Source organism: Arabidopsis thaliana, chromosome 5 (genome assembly GCF_000001735.4).
Source record: "Arabidopsis thaliana chromosome 5, partial sequence".
Taxonomy (NCBI): Eukaryota; Viridiplantae; Streptophyta; class Magnoliopsida; order Brassicales; family Brassicaceae; genus Arabidopsis; species Arabidopsis thaliana.
This window is the reverse complement of record NC_003076.8, coordinates 18,924,099-18,940,606: the sequence shown is the minus strand read 5'-3', so window position 1 is coordinate 18,940,606 and position 16,508 is coordinate 18,924,099. Positions and strand designations below refer to the sequence as shown.

General features: G+C 38.3%; 4 protein-coding genes and 2 pseudogenes across 6 annotated transcripts; 2 read left to right on the top strand and 4 right to left on the bottom strand.

Moving 5' to 3' along the window:
• Nucleotides 1–440: 440 nt before the first annotated feature.
• On the bottom strand, nt 441–1,760 carry AT5G46670 (Cysteine/Histidine-rich C1 domain family protein). Its single transcript, NM_124037.2, has one exon. It carries the CDS (start codon nt 1,564–1,566, stop codon nt 568–570), a length of 999 nt encoding a protein of 332 aa, NP_199479.1. The 5' UTR covers nt 1,567–1,760; the 3' UTR covers nt 441–567.
• A 501-nt stretch (nt 1,761–2,261) lies between these two features.
• On the top strand, nt 2,262–5,295 carry AT5G46665 (annotated as a pseudogene; the record flags this gene model as incomplete). Its single annotated transcript has 1 exon — nt 2,262–5,295.
• A 1,920-nt stretch (nt 5,296–7,215) lies between these two features.
• AT5G46660 (protein kinase C-like zinc finger protein) lies at nt 7,216–8,426 on the bottom strand (the record flags this gene model as incomplete). The annotated part of the gene is made up of 1 exon (NM_124036.2): nt 7,216–8,426. The coding sequence occupies one exon, from the start codon at nt 8,424–8,426 to the stop codon at nt 7,509–7,511; it is 918 nt and encodes a 305-aa protein (NP_199478.1). The 3' UTR covers nt 7,216–7,508.
• An 868-nt stretch (nt 8,427–9,294) lies between these two features.
• On the bottom strand, nt 9,295–10,361 carry AT5G46650 (RING/U-box superfamily protein; the record flags this gene model as incomplete). Its single annotated transcript, NM_124035.2, has 1 exon — nt 9,295–10,361. Exon 1 carries the CDS (start codon nt 10,162–10,164, stop codon nt 9,295–9,297), a length of 870 nt encoding a protein of 289 aa, NP_199477.1. The 5' UTR covers nt 10,165–10,361.
• Nucleotides 10,362–11,113: 752 nt separating this feature from the next.
• On the top strand, nt 11,114–13,150 carry AT5G46645 (annotated as a pseudogene; the record flags this gene model as incomplete). Its single annotated transcript has 1 exon — nt 11,114–13,150.
• A 472-nt stretch (nt 13,151–13,622) lies between these two features.
• AT5G46640 (AT hook motif DNA-binding family protein) lies at nt 13,623–16,178 on the bottom strand. Its single transcript, NM_124034.4, has 5 exons — nt 15,421–16,178; nt 15,249–15,304; nt 14,951–15,082; nt 14,706–14,867; nt 13,623–14,608 (listed from the first exon to the last, which is right to left on the bottom strand). Exons 1-5 carry the CDS (start codon nt 15,935–15,937, stop codon nt 14,315–14,317), a joined length of 1,161 nt encoding a protein of 386 aa, NP_199476.1. The 5' UTR covers nt 15,938–16,178; the 3' UTR covers nt 13,623–14,314.
• Between the last annotated feature and the right edge of the window lie 330 nt (nt 16,179–16,508).

The following is a 16,508-nucleotide window of genomic DNA, read 5'->3' as shown; positions in this document are numbered from 1 at the left end:
GATTGGAATTAACTAGGGTTTATGGTATAAATCGTATTATGAAGTCTTTACGATTCTTTATGTTTTCTGGATTTCATTTTTAAACCCAGAGGAGATGAAAAAAATGGACTATGGGTTTAATAATCCTGCAGCGCACTACACGGTACAGGAGAAAAGAAACATCTACGAAGACAATGTGTCTTGTTGTTGTTGGACCTGGGACACAACTCAAAAGGAGATGGAGAGAGCCAATCAAGAATTTGAATGGCAAATTATCAAAACTCCAACAAAGAACTTTAATACTATACTCTTTTAATTTAGTAGAATTCAAAACATAATATTTGTTTCCTAGCAAAGCTAGTTAAGCCATCTGACAACGATTTTCATTTATTTGTTATTAGTTAGGGTCAAGGAAATGAAAATATAAAATCACATAAACATTGTTTTTTTATTTTCCTTCAAAAAAAACAACATAGAAAGTTACAACGCACAACTGAAATTAAGAAAAACAACATATCCAGAATCTCAAAATACTCCAAATTAACAAGAAAAGAAAGGAATAAACTAGGTGGATGCTCACTTGCTCAGTCATAACCGTGCAAACCCAAGACAATACACAGAACAGTATATTCTGCCGTTACCTTTCAACTTGAAAAATATTGGGAATGGACAACGGCACATGCATTGAACGCAAATTGGTCGGGAGAGGGAACTGTTAAGAAGAGCCCTAACATCTATCCAATTGTAATCTCGATCTTCGAATGAGTACACGCCAAAGGAGAGGTAGTCATATTCTGTTTCACCGGGCTTCATGTACATGTCTCCCCCAAATAAACAATCAATATGAAGAGTGGTGCAGCAGTCATTGCATTTATAAAATCGTTTTTCCACATTTTGCATATTCTTATTATATCCAGGCTTCTTTACATCTTCTATTTTGCATTCGCACACCTCACACCAGTCTGGTTGATCATTTGCCTCTTTCCCATCACAGATTGTGAGAAAATGACTGTCATGCTTATACCTTGCCTTGTATGGGAAGGTAGCACAACGGAGACATATAGAATAATCGCATTCCATGCAAATTAACTTTGAGTTGTAGCTTTTGTATTTGCACACTTGACATGGTGTCTTTTCCTCTGTGTACCAAGGTAGGAATAAGGGATGTTGGTGGCCTTGATATTCATACGGTTCCATAATGGAGGCACACCGTAAGTCTAGCCGGAATATTTTTTGCTCTTTACGATACTCATAGAAAAAGCCATTGCCATCACGCCCACATTCACTACAACAAAAGTGACCTCTGCCACTATCATGTGTGGTGGCAACTTTTAGTGTAAGTGGATGTGGAAATAAGGGATACCGTTTCATACGTGGAGCTTCTGCACAGCTTTTATGGAGGATATAGTGGCATTCCAATTCCATGCATGAATAGAATTGACCTTCGTAGATTGGAAGCGCACACCCTCGACAATACTTCTTTTCGTCGTAATCTCTGAAGATCTCAAGTTGTAGTTGGTGACTATGAAAAGGATGGAGTATTATTCCTTCAGCTATCCTCTCGAACGGCTCACCATCATCTATCATATCATCTTCTTCTGGTACGCCTTCCAGATCTTTACCATCCCACACCTTTGGATTTAATGCACATTTTGAATGAACAAAATAAGCATCGCATTTATTGCAGGACAAATTAGAAGGAGTGCTGATTGCTGGAACAAGCCGGAAGCTGTTTCAGCAGACTAAAGTTAAGATCAAGTAATTAATGCTGACGTGGATATGCCGCCAAATGAACGAATGACGTGGAGATCACAACAGGATGAGTTCAGTTTGGAGAGGAGATATTCACGCGAAGATTTGGAGTGATCCAATATCTCGAAGGCTAACCTAGAAGACAAAAGACCTCGATGGTATAAATAGAGGTGCTAAGGTTCTTGTTAGATCTAGCTGTGATTGTGAGTGAAAAGCTAGTGCAACACTTTTCATTATTAGAGACTAAGGTTTAGTCTGATTGGAATTCTAGAGAGATCAAAAAGTGTGTTCTTGTGATCTGCTCTTGTGTGTTTAGGGAAATCTCAGGTGACAAGCTAAAGTAGTTTAGATCTTGTGTAAAACCAATTAAGGTAGTTGTAAACTTCTTAATCAGATTTCTAATAAAGTGATACTCAGTGGTTCTGAGTTTGGGGAATACGATTCTTGGTTCATCCGAAATTTCATTTGGTATCAGAGCGGGCATCTGAACCAAGTTGTACTTAACAACAGGTGCAAATCCTGCGGAGAGGATGGACTACCCCAAAGAGTTCGTTGCGGTCGGTAAAGCAATCATGTTGGAGAAAGGAAATTACGGACACTGGAAAGTGAAGATGAGAGCTCTCATACGTGGTCTAGGAAAGGAAGCTTGGATTGCTACGAACATTGGATGGAAGGCTCCGGTCATCAAGGGAGAAGATGGAGAAGATGTGCTAAAAACTGAAGATCAATGGAATGATGCAGAAGAGGCAAAGGCCCAACTAATTCAAGGGCACTGTCTTTGATATTCAACTCCGTGAATCAAAATCAATTCAAGCGGATTCAAAACTGTGAATCAGCTAAAGAAGCATGGGATAAACTTGCTAAAGCATATGAAGGGACAAGTAGTGTCAAAAGATCCAGAATCGACATGTTAGCATCTCAGTTTGAAAATCTCAGTATGGAAGAAACAGAGAACATTGAGGAGTTCAGTGGGAAAATCAGTGCCATAGCGAGTGAAGCACACAATCTAGGAAAGAAATACAAAGATAAGAAACTGGTCAAGAAACTGTTGAGGTGTCTCCCATCAAGGTTTGAAAGTAAGAGAACGGCCATGGGAACGTCGTTGGATACTGACTCATTCGATTTTGAAGAAGTAGTGGGAATGCTCCAAGCATATGAATTAGAAATCACTTCCGGAAAGGGAGGTTACTCCAAAGGACTTGCTTTAGCTGCATCGACAAAGAAGAATGAGATACAAGAATTGAAGGATACAATGAGCATGATGGCAAAAGACTTCAGAAGAGCAATGAGGAGAGTTGAGAAGAAAGGATTCGGAAGAAATCAGGGAACTGATAGATATCGAGACCGAAATTCAAAAAGGGATGAGATTCAATGTCATGAATGTCAAGGATACGGACATATTAAAGCTGAATGTCCCTCCTTAAAGAGAAAAGATCTCAAGTGCTCTGAGTGTAATGGTCTTGGACACACTAAGTTCGACTGTGTTGGATCAAAGTCTAAGCCTGATAAATCCTGCAGTTCTGAAAGTGAAAGTGACTCAAATGATGGAGACTCGGAAGATTATATAAAAGGTTTCGTGTCTTTTGTAGGAATCATTGAAGAAAAAGATGAAAGTTCAGATAGTGAAGCAGATGGTGAGGATGAGGACGACTCAGCTGATGAGGATTCTGACATCGAAAAGGACGTTAACATCAATGAAGAGTTCAGGAAACTGTATGACAGCTGGTTGATGCTGAGTAAAGAGAAAGTTGCCTGGCTGGAAGAGAAGCTAAAAGTTCAAGAACTAACAGAAAAGCTGAAAGGAGAGTTAACTGCTGCAAATCAGAAGAACTCTAAGCTGATTCAAAAATGCAGTGTGGCTGAAGAGAAAAACAGAGAACTTTCTCAAGAGCTTAGTGACACTCGCAAGAAGATCCACATGCTGAACAGTGGAACAAAAGATTTGGATAGTATACTTGCTGCTGGAAGAGTGGGAAAATCAAATTTTGGTTTAGGATACAATGGTGCTGGATCAGGTACAAAGACGAATTTTGTACGAAGCGAAGCTGCTGCTCCAACAAAAAGTCAAACAGGTTTTCGAAGCAACTATGATGCTGTTCCAGCAAGACGCGTGTACCAGAATCACGATCACTATCATTCCCGGAGAACTGTGACAGGTTACGAATGTTACTACTGTGGAAGACATGGTCATATTCAGAGATATTGCTACATGTATGCTGCTAGGTTGAATAAGCTGAAGAGACAAGGAAAACTATATCCATATCAAGGAAGAACCTCCAAGATGTATGTCAGAAGGGAGGATCTCTATTGTCATGTAGCATACACCTCGATTAAAGAAGGAATAAAGAAACCATGGTATTTTGACAGTGGAGCATCCAGACATATGACAGGAAGTCAATCCAATCTTGAAAATTACACCTCTGTCAAGGAAAGTAAAGTTACTTTTGGAGGTGGGGATAAAGGAAAAATCAAGGGAAAATTTGATTTGACTAAAGCAGAAAAGCCTCAGCTTACAAATGTGTACTTTGTCGAAGGGCTTACTGCAAATCTGATTAGTGTGAGTCAGCTATGTGATGAAGGGCTGACTGTGAGTTTCAATAGTGTAAAATGCTGGGCTACAAACGAGAAGAACCAAAACACTCTCACTGGAGTTAGAACTGGGAACAATTGCTACATGTGGGAAGAACCTAAAGAGTGTCTTAGAGCTGAAAAGGAGGATCCAGTGGTATGGCATCAACGTCTTGGTCACATGAATGCGAGGAGCATGTCAGAAATAGTGAGCAAAGAAATGGTTAGAGGAGTACAAGAGCTGAAACACATAGAGAAAATTGTGTATGATGCCTACAATCAAGATAAAGAGATTAGAGTCCAACACAAGAGAGTTGTAGGTGTTGTTGAGAGAAAGAATGAGACTTTTCAAGAGATGGCCAGAGCCATGATTCATGGACATGGAGTTCCTGAAAAATTCTGGACAGAGGCTATCAGTACAGCATGTTATGTGATAAATCATGTTTATGTGAGGATTGGAGGCACATTCGACAAGTTGGTCAAAGCGTTTGTGAAGACAATGACAACTGAGTTCAGGTTGAGTATGGTAGGCGAACTTAAATACTTTCTGGGGTTGCAAATCAATCAGATTAATGAAGGGATTGCTATCTCGCAAAGCACCTATGCTCAGAACCTGGTGAAACGCTTCGATATGTGTTCCAGCAATCCAGTTGAAACTCCTATGCGCACTACCAACCTCTGCAGCTGCTGTACTAAAATTCTTTGGATGAAACACATGGGTTTGGATTACGGTATGTCATTTTCTGACCTTTACTTGTTAAATGTGATAATGAAAGTGCTATTGCCATATCTAAGAATCCAGTACAACACTCAATCACTAAACACATAGCTATAAGACATCATTTTGTTAGAGAATTAGTTGAAGAAAAACAAATTACCGTATAACATGTGCCTACTGAAATTCAACTTGCTGATATTTTCACTAAGCCTTTGGACTTGAACATGTTTGTGAACTTGCAAAAGTCCCTGGGTATTTGGTGAAGTCTAACTATCTTCTTGATGAGTGTTTGTGCTGAAACAGGGTTGGTTGTACAGTGAGAAGCAAGTTTTCATATCTATTTTACAAAGTGTCATAACCGGTTTTCAAATCTTCTGCTGTAAAAAGTTCACCAAGAGAAAGAGCTACCCTTCATTGTTCGGAGATGCAAAGTCAGTAAAGTGTGTGACAGACATAGTGTGTAGAGCATTTAGGAAGGAATGAAATGCAGAAAGGGGCAGAAAAGAAGCATTTCATTTCATAAGATGAAGCATGAGCTTATCTAAGACACGGTGGACAAAGGAGAAATCTTGTCACTAACCCGATGAGAACAAAGGAGAAATCTTGTTCACCTACACTTTGGAGAGAAGGGATGTCAAACAAAAATATTGAGAGAACAAGTAAGAAAGAGCATCACTACACTCTGTAACAAGACAAGAAAAAAAAAAAAAAAAAAAAAAAAAAAAGGGGGGGGTGCAAAAACAAGTTCTCTCACTGACATCTCGTCTCTCTGCAGAAAGAAGCAGTAAGAAGCAACAATAAGTTCTGAATACAAAAGATCAGACTTGTAATTTATCAATAGCCTGAATGTTGCTGCACAGTCTGTCACACTCCTTATTAAAAGGACTCGCTAACACTCTGAGATATGAAGGTGTGAAGACTACTCTTGGAGAATCAACATTCTCTTTTGTGTTGTGTCAGCAGATTATGTTCTGATTTTTTTTTTTTGAATCAAGTTACAATGAGCTTAGTATTGTACAATCACCTCTGGGACAGTTCTGGACCTCAGTATGAGGGAGAGATGGTTATTACTGTGCTGATACTAATGGGGACTTGTTCTGTGTATATCAAGATGGCTTCAGAAAAATGAGTTGACTTTCAGAGGTACTTAGTTCAATTCTATAAGCTAATTGGGTTGTTCGGTTTTGTTTTATGGTGGTTATTGTGTTTTATGAGATTTGACCGGACCAAAATCCGGTTAGCACTGATTTTTGGTTTTGAGTTTCTATGGTTTGCATAAAGGGATCTATCGAATGAAACAAGTGAGAAAACCCAGAAAATTGAGCTCTCACGTCGAAACACTAGCGATGGGAGAACACGCAGCGATGCCCGGCGTATGCGAGAGATGTTTAATCCAGAGTATGTGTTTGGCACATCCTTACCTGTAGATTATAGATATGTCTCTACCTTGCTGACGACAATAACGACACATATGGAAGGTATGGTGTCTTGGTCCTGTGCTCAGTGTCTGGTTTAATTGGTAGAGTGTCTAGATAAAGTTTTTGATCAATTGTGTCATTCAAGCAGGGGGAGATTATGAACTGGTCCTTGAGAACTCTGATTCATTTGTAAACTCTCTAGATGTTGATAACGAAGAAGGCTTTGAAGATACTCAATCTTCTTAGTGTGTTTAGATCTCGTTGTGGGGGAGTTTAGGATTAAGGGGGAGTTTTTAAGCTGTGTTTGTTAATCATGTCCTTTTGGTTTTAGTAGGTCTTTGCTTCTAAGTACTCGATGATGTGTTTTGGATCTTAAAAACTTATTTATGCAATCTATGATGAGACCTTCTATTGGTTATTTCCGCTGCTTATTATCTCTATGACTTGATGTGTGCTTGTGAGTTTTCTTTGAGGGGTTTCTTGCATGATTGCTTGAATTGACAAATTGTATCAAAAAGGGGGAGATTGTTAGTGCACCCTCTGTCAGGACAAACCAGAAGGAGTGCTGATTGCTGGAACAAGCCGGAAGCTGTTTCAGCAGACTAAAGTTAAGATCAAGTAATTAATGCTGACGTGGATATGCCGCCAAATGAACGAATGACGTGGAGATCACAACAGGATGAGTTCAGTTTGGAGAGGAGATATTCACGCGAAGATTTGGAGTGATCCAATATCTCGAAGGCTAACCTAGAAGACAAAAGACCTCGATGGTATAAATAGAGGTGCTAAGGTTCTTGTTAGATCTAGCCGTGATTGTGAGTGAAAAGCTAGTGCAACACTTTTCATTATTAGAGACTAAGGTTTAGTCTGATTGAAATTCTAGAGAGATCAAAGAGTGTGTTCTTGTGATCTGCTCTTGTGTGTTTAGGGAAATCTCAGGTGACAAGCTAAAGTAGTTTAGATCTTGTGTAAAACCAATTAAGGTAGTTGTAAACTTCTTAATCAGATTTCTAATAAAGTGATACTCAGTGGTTCTGAGTTTGGGGAATACGATTCTTGGTTCATCCGGAATTTCAGTAAGCACCATAATCGTTGTCAACTTGTTGATGACAAGCTCTGCAAAACAGATTTCCGGATGGAAGAGAAGAGGTAAAAGAGATACGGTGGTTGTGACGGGATATTCTTATGACATGTGGGAAACCCATACAGTGTTCATGGATCACGAAGACACATTCGATACAGATGTATGTGGGATCAAGCTTCTTAATCGTTGCACAGAAACTGCAAATTAAAGAAGCTTGTGCGGGAAAAAAGGTAAGAGGATGTAAATGGCTTTTTGGATGGTCGACAACAAAGGGTATTGATCTCATCGCACATACTGTATGCATACTCAAATCCCAGGTGGTACAATGATAAAGCATGACCATACTGTTAAAAACTTTACAACAAAAGCATGTCTTGAAATCTTTTAGGTAACTATAAAGTCGAAGAGAGTGAAAGGGGTGGGAAGGGTGTTTGATCTCAAGTGGAGACTGGACGCATTCTTTATGGAAATTTTTTTGACACTGGAGACATGCAAAATAGTTTGTGCTGAGCACTATTTTTTCGCATGCACCGCACATGAATTCGTCAGAACTAGGACTTTTATTGTTGCACCAAAAGAGAGGGACTACAGGGAGCTTACATATACCATGTTGGTCGCAATCAAGCAAAGATCCGCCTTGCTGATCACCGCTTCTTGTGTTTGGGAAATGAGGAGAAGAATTAAATGGCCGAAACTTCTCCTTATCCTCCTCCGTAAGGTTGAGGTTCTGAAAATTGATACGGGAAGCAGGGCAGAAAAAAAGAGGTTGAAGAGGGAGGTTGTCGCTACCAGAATTTATGGCTAGTGCTCCACTAGAAGAGGTAAGGTTTTTTGTTTGTGCTAATGTGAATACCAAAAAAGGTTTTCCATCAATTTCCTCCTTAAGAAATACACCCACAGAACTCATGGCTGCTAAAAAAAGGAGGATTTAGATTGTTTGTGATATTCTTCTTCAACTTAGATGTCGTATTCTAATTTGATAGTTTACATTAATATCGTTATCGTTTCACTATCATTCAAAACGCAAACGAACGATTGTTGACAAAAAAAATTGCCAACTTCAAACCTTTGTCTTCACAACAATTTATTTCTTTTGCGATCAATCAAAATACAACTAACTTTGGGTATATTTTTTTATATTATGTTAAATTGTAAAGTCCATTCAAATACAGCTAAATTGGTTTATATGTTAATATTTTGGATGTTATAGTGTAATATTATTTTTGGTCTTTTTATATTTATTGTTATAGAAAGTCTTGAATTATTGTTTTCACTCTCTGTACGATCTTTTTCTATTGACATGTGCTTCTAACAAGGGAGATGGACGAAAGCCATCGAAGACGGGGAACATGTCCAGAAATTCATATAGGACAATGTTAATTGTAACATTAAGCAAAAAAAAAACTCCCACTTGGTAAACGTAACTATAATTACTGACATATGAAGGAATCTTCATGTTGAGAGATTCCATGACCCAGAAGCTTATCTTTTTATTATAACTATTAAATTTTAATCCGCGGTACGCAAAAGTTAAAAACCGGTTCTTCGGGGTCTGATTATTTTGTCCAAACCTACGTAAGCATGTATGCTGGCCCAAAATAATCAAAAAAAAAAATTCATAAAAGAGTGTTTGTAGATATTACAAATTAAACAAATTTTGTTTGACATTAACTATTCAACTTTTCATTTGAATATCTCTAAAATCCTATCTAATAAGAAATAAAAAACAAGAAAATGGACTAATCAAATTGATAAAATATATTGTAAAACCTCTTTTAACTTCCTGATTCCGGTACAAGTGATTGACCAGAAACTTCACCAAACCGGCCTTCTCTGTTTCTAACAAGCTCACCAAATGAAATACAACTCTCTGTTTGATTATTGTTGTGTCTTCTCGTAACCTTAATCTTAACATGATCCGGTAACCTCAAAGTATACCGATCTTCTTCCTCCGGTTTATTCCTCACAATTGAATGACCTGTCGTTTTCGATCTCGAGAATTTATCCGGTAACGTCTCAATCTTTCTCTCGTTGTTACCACTACTTTGTCTCGACAACATAACCTCGTTTGATGTTGACGTTTGTTCCTGATCGCGATTTTCATGTGCGTTTTCTTGTATGACTTCGATGATCAACTCTTTGATGTTTTCTGGCGCGTTTGGATCTAAATTCCGACGACATACAGGGCATGTTTTGTTAGATTCAAGCCATTGATCGATGCATTCTTGATGAAAAACATGGTAACAAGTTGTCAAGAGTCGTAGGAGGATGTGTTCTTCTTCGAATTCAAGTAGACAAATCGCGCATTCGAGACCGTATTTGTCTTCCCTGAGATCTTTGACGGATGAGAATGGAAACAAAGGGTAGGATTGGATGATGTGTGGCTCTAGACCAGGGTTAACCGGTGGTTGAACGGGTTCTTGTTGTGCTTGGATTTGATTTTCGGGCAATCCGTTGTGGTAATGGTGGTTCCAAGCTTCGGTGAGAGTGTGGTAGAAACATTTACAGAAATAGATAGCGAAAAAACCGATGAAAAAGACGACGAGGAGGATCACGGTTAGGATTATGACTAGAGGCGGTTTACTGTAATGTTGTGGTGGATATGGAACAGTAGTGTTTTGGTTGATCGGTTTCGCTATCGGCATTGATGAAAAGAGTATCGGAGATTGTTTATCTCCGCCGTGGGAAATTTAAAGACTGAATGTTTATTTGGTTTTGTGATATATATTCTTCTGTTTAAATTTGTTTTTTCTTAAGTGTTTTGAAATTTTTGTGTATGGTGACAATGTGAGAGTGTTTGTGTTTAGGATTTGTTTACTTAATTTAGAAAAAACGTTTTGTTAGTTGTGTGTGTGATTGCTTTGTTTGCATTGAACGAGTCTTTAGTGACAATGTTTTGACGATTAAACCACCTAATAAGCTACTTACTTAGTCTTATTTCCAAATTAAGAGTTAAAAGCGAAGAAGAAGAAATTGAAAGCTTCTATACGTGTAAATGATAACATCACTGCAATATTGGAGCTGGCTTATAGTGGTGTAGCTAAGTTATGGGAAAGGGAGCTTTAGCTTAACTCTCCACAGTTGGATGAATAGTGAGCACATTGTATCAGCATAGTTTCTGCACCTAAAAACTATGTACATACTTATAGAATACCTCTCCATTAAAAAAAAAAAAAAAAAAGAAAAAAGAAAAAAAAGAGGTATTCTAGAATACTCTCTTCCTGTTGTATACACATGTATAACTTTTTGTTTATTCAATAATATAACTTTTTTTTTATTGTATAACATGATTGAATCAATATGTTCATACGTTGAAATTTGTTGTTCATTGTCAGTTCTCTTTGACCCAGCAGATGATTCTATTAATATCCTTTTTTTTGGTCAAACTGATTCTATTCTTATTTATCATCAGATATTATTGGTTTAGCCAAACAATAAGATACATTGGACCGCCTGATAATGGAATGTGTAAAATCAATGAACTATCAAGTCTTAATTAATGGGTCTTTTTTAGAAGAAGCAATGAAAGTCTTGGATTTTGAGGAGAGATGGGTTAGTCTATAATGAAATGTGTAAAATCAGATTATAAGAATTATGGAGGAATATAGCCTTGTCTCAGGTCAGAGAGTAAATTATCGAAAGTCAAGTATCACTTTTGGCAAGAAAATTCCAGAGACCAGAAAAACTGAAATCAAAAGCAAGCTGGGCATCCATCAAGAAGGTGGGCAAGGTGTGTACCTAGGGCTACCTGAATCTTTCAAAGGGTCTAAGGTGGAGACTTTGAAGTATATTCGTGAAAGACTTCACTCCATGATTGCGGGTTGGCAGAATAACTTCTTGTCTCCAGGAGGGAAAGAAGTACTTCTCAAGGCTGTAGCCATGGCCCTACCCACATACACTATGACGTGCTTTAAGCTGCCAACCACAATCTGCCAGCAGTTATCCTCGGTAATGGCTGAATTTTGGTGGAAAAATAAACGCGACTCAAAAGGCATGCCTTGGAAAGCGCGGGAACATCTGAGCAAGCCAAAGTCAGAAGGAGGAATACGCTTCAAAGACATTGAAGCTTTCAACATTGCTTTGCTCGGGAAACAACTTTGGAGAATGGTATCTAGAAAAGACTCTCTAATGGCTAGAGTTTACAAGAGCAGGTACTTTAGTAAAACAGATCCACTAAATGCTCCCCTAGGTTCTAGACCATCTTTTGCTTGGAAAAGTATCCATGCAGCACAAGAGCTCTTAAGGCAAGGAACCCGAGCTATAATTGACAACGGTGCGTCCACTGAGATTTGGCGACACCAATGGATAGAGTCAAAACCAGCAAAGGTTGTGAATGTAGTGAAAAGAGTTCTACCATCCCATGCTAGGTCCGTTTCTTCTCTCCAATATGTTAGAGATCTATTGGATGAAAGTGGGAGGGAGTGGAGAAGGGACTTACTCTCTGCATTATTCCCTGAGGATATTACAAAACAAATCATTCAACTACGGCCAGGGGGTAGGCATACATTGGATAGAGTTGCTTGGGACTACTCTAGGGATGGACATTACTCTGTGAAATCGGGTTATTGGGTCCTAATGGAGGTGGTGAATCGTAGAACGCAGACTCAACATGTCCTTCAACCCAGCCTCAACCCGCTTTATGAGCAGATTTGGAAAGCTAAAGTCTCACCTAAGGTACATCACTTTTTATGGAGATGTTTGAGTAACATTATCTCTGTAGCGGGCAATCTATATCATCGACACCTTGTCAGGGATGGTTCGTGTCCTCGCTGCCCATCACAGCTCGAGTCTGTCAACCACCTTCTTTTCAAATGTTCTTTCGGCAGACTTGTATGGGCTATATCCAAAATTCCAGCTCCACCAGAGCGTGAGTGGTCAGATTCCTTCTACCAAAACTTGCACAAATTATTGAACATAACTCAGTGTCATCCATGGTTGGGTGATGATGGACTGGTAGCTCCATGGATCCTGTGGAGATTGTGGAAGAATCGCAATGACCTTGTTTTCAAAGGGAAACAATTTGATGCACCTGATGTAATTCGGCGGGCAATAGAGGATGAAGAGGAGTGGAGGCTGAGTATGCAGCGGAGTTTCATACCGAAGCACATAGAGAAAACTGAGCCACCTGCGGTCAAATGGAAGCAACCCCCACATGGTTGGGTTAAGTGCAACTCAGATGGAACTTGGACTGCAGACCGAAGCACCAGTAGCATTGGCTGGGTGCTTAGAAACTCCGAAAAGAATGTGCTTTGGATAGGTGTTCGGGCTATTCCAAGAGTCCAATCCGCTTTGGTTGCGGAGGCTGAAGCCTTGCGTTGGGCGGTGCTGTCACTTTCTCGCTTCAGTTACCGAAAGGTAATTTTTGAATCTGATTCCCAACAGTTGGTATCCCTCCTTGTTGATAATGGGGACAGACCTGCACTAGATCTGATTATACAAGATATCAAGCACCTGCTTCAGCATTTTGAGGAAACAAAATTCGTGTTCACGAATCGTGGAGGCAATGGAGTGGCAGATAGGATAGCAAAGGAATCTCTTTCTCTCGAGAATTATGATTCTCAGTTGTATTCTATAATGCCAAATTAGGTTAAATCCTTTGTGGAGTATGATAAGATGTAAAACTTGATTGGTTAATGATAGTTGATGTTGAGCAAAAAAAAAAAAAAAATAATAAGATACATTGGACTGTAATATCGTTTTATTTTGTATAAAGGTTAAAGGAAGAAGTTGTTTGTCAGTTTATTTAAGAAATTGTTGAACACATAAGTTCCTTTTTTTAAGTTTAGTTTTTTTTTTTCAAAATTAATAGTATAAATAATGAATTAATCAGAACTCAATAATTACTTGTTGATCAAAATGTTTGGAATTTCAACAACATCTCGGATAACTGATGACATGCATAGTCCCCATATGTGATGCGTTTCTCTAATTTTCTAAAAACATTTTGGTTTAATAGGAGTTAGACTTCACTTATTTTTGCTTTCTAAAACTCTTTATCTTGCAAATAAATTAATCAATCAATCTAACCAAATCACCTGACATCACCAATAAATATGAACGTATTAACTACAATAACTCGACAAACTGATATATCTTGTAAAAATGAAAGTTGGTTGCAGTCGTTACTCTCAGCTCTATGGTCTAAACATTGGCTGTGGTAACACATAGGCCAGAGTACGAGTAGGATCGACTGCACTTGATGATGATGATGATGAGCTTGTTGTTGATATGCATGATTCCCACATCTGAGGTACTCTGAAGTACCTTTCTCTTTTAATCGCATGGCTCGTTATATCAACACGAGGCAGCTTTATCAACAGTAGATCTCGGGAGGAGCTTATTAGCTTGCTAAACCTTCACACGTGTCATCATCTCTTTAAATCACATCCAACAGCTGAGCTCTTTCTAACTTTCTAAGGGATATAAAAACATTTTAAAATAATTTGGATTAAAGAACTACGGTATATTGAATTTTTTTAAAAATAATTACAAAATTTGTGAAAACAAATAATATTTTAATGTGGAATATATATATTGTTCTAGTAAGGAATCTCAGACTTTTATCTCTAATTCAAATCAACTCACAGAGAATTAACCCCCAAAAAAAAAAAAAAAAAATTAAAATGACCCTAATATCTAGATCTCTCTATATGTTATCTAATAAACCCCCAACAAAAAAAAAAAAAGCTACAAAAAACCATGAAGCTTGAATCTTCTTAAGATTTGCCTAAACAACAACAAGAAATCAAACCATAACCGTAACCAAAACGGAAACAAATTAATTTCCGCTTCATTTTATTGACCATGATTAGACCAAAGATGTTGGTACATTTGCATCTGATGAGGATGAAGAGGTTGTTGTTGTTGTTGTTGTTGAGCTCCATATATCCCATTATTATTGTCACGGTGCATTGCAGGAGAACCGCTCTCATTCTCTTCTGATGACTCGCTCGATGGTCCTTGAGAGACTGATCCAAAGTTCAACATGTTAGCCGGCGCTGAAGCCGGTTCAGGATTCTGCCCCCGAGCAATGTTAACACTACTTTGTTTCGGTTTCTTTGCTTCTGCAACAAAGCTTCCCACTATCACCTATATCACATTAGGACGCATATGAACATAAAAGAAACCGTCTTCTTAACCCGAACACAATATTAAGGATTCTGTAACATGAGTTCATATTCTGTACCTGGACTTGTGTTGCAGCTACTAGATTACCAACTACACTGCCACCTACGATGCCGCCATCAGGTCCAGCCAAAGCCACACTCAAGTTACCACTTCTGTTGGTGGAACCATTTACCTCATAATTCAAGACTGAGCCTGAGAGAGTAATGATCTCAAATCGTCCCTGAAAAAGCACACACATACAAATCTAAACACTTAAGACAGAAATACTAAAACTAAAGACATCAAAAGAACATAATTTTAAACCTCATAAGTAACGATTCCACTAGAATGAGAAGCTTGACGAAGCATCACTCTAGAAACTGCACCACTTGCAGAGAGAATACAAATTGTTCTTGACCCTTGATCCGAAAAAGCCATCACCTTTGACGCTATGTCCTGAATATAGTAAGTAAATTTAACATAACAACATCATTTAAAACTCATTCCTCCATCAAAATTCACTAAACCAATACATTTATTTCAAACATTTCTAACTTACCAATCCTGAAACATGAAACAAAACACATTTTCAGATAACTAAGACAGAACAACAACTTTTTACCTCTCCTGTGTTCACTTCAATGACATGAGGTGTAAACCCAACTCCTGAAGTTCCTCCTACTCACACACACACACACACACATAAACAAAACAGAACAAACCCATCAAATCAAATTGCATGTAATCTAAAACAAAACGTGTTAAGATTCAAACTTTAGAGTACTTGCTTATACCTAAAGCATCAAGCTGTTTCTTACTAGAACCAGGAGGCCTTCCTCTGTTACGTTTAACAGGTGGATCAACAGAGTTTCCATTTCCACCACTATCTCCAACACCACCCTCACCGTAAGAATTAGAAGCTGCAGAGAGAAGAGGAGACGTAGGAGCTAAACCTAAAGCAATGCTACCATCAGGAGTATACTTTCTCGGCCTTCCTCGCTTCTTCTTCACTTGCAGTTGCTGATTCTGATCATCGATCCCGAATCGCATCGGTTGAGAAGAAGGTGATCCATCACCAAATCCAAGAGATTCAAGAGTCTTCTGATCCATTTGTTGTTGTTGCTGCTGATGAAACGTTTGAGATTGTTGTTGATTGCCAAAAGGAAGACGAGGGTGTTGAATCGGTTGAGATGTGGAAGTGGGAACCATTAATGGTGAAGCGGCGGCGTTAGGGTTACGGTAATGAGACATTAACATTCCCGGTGGTGGTTGAAGCTGGTTATGTGACGGTGGGATGTCTCTGGAATCCATTAGAGCAGAGAGAGAGAAGGAAGGAAGAAGAAATCAAACTCAAAGATTGTTTCTTTCGGCTTAATTCTCGTAAAGGATGAAACTTTCTGTTTTGTGAATTCCGAGAAAATAGAGAAAGCGTGTGAGCTAACAACTCTCTCTCTCTCTCTCTCGCTTCTCGCTTCTCGCACACATACAGAGAGAGTCTCGAGGAGAGACTAGTGGGAGAGATGAAGTGTGGCGGAAAATGTAAATTTAATAGGAAGAAAAAAAATGAAATCATCTTTTTATTTATAGGATTTTTAGGAGATTTTATTTGAGTTTGTTTTGTTAATTTTATCTGAATTGATTTGGTATTTACTTACGTGAGGTTTAAGCATTCGAGAAAATATTTTTGAATCTTTAGTAGATTGTAGTTGGTTTGTTTTCATTATCATCCAAATTATAGCAGAAATATTTGTGGTCATCCGTTTTTATTAAGAGTTTATAAAAATAAAAATACTTCAGTTTGGAGATGAGAAAAAAGAGTATTTGCATTGGATATATTATAAAAAATAACACAATAACTTGTGAATGATTAATAACGAATTCT

Coding starts and splice junctions, on each gene's coding strand:
- AT5G46670 (NM_124037.2), bottom strand. CDS start 1,566: ATGATAGATGATGGTGAGCCGTTCGAGAGGATAGCTGAAGGAATAATA.
- AT5G46640 (NM_124034.4), bottom strand. CDS start 15,937: ATGGATTCCAGAGACATCCCACCGTCACATAACCAGCTTCAACCACCA. Junction 15,083..15,248: donor TTGAAGTGAACACAGGAGAG/GTAAAAAGTTGT, acceptor TACTATATTCAG/GACATAGCGTCAAAGGTGAT. Junction 14,609..14,705: donor TAGCTGCAACACAAGTCCAG/GTACAGAATATG, acceptor AATGTGATATAG/GTGATAGTGGGAAGCTTTGT.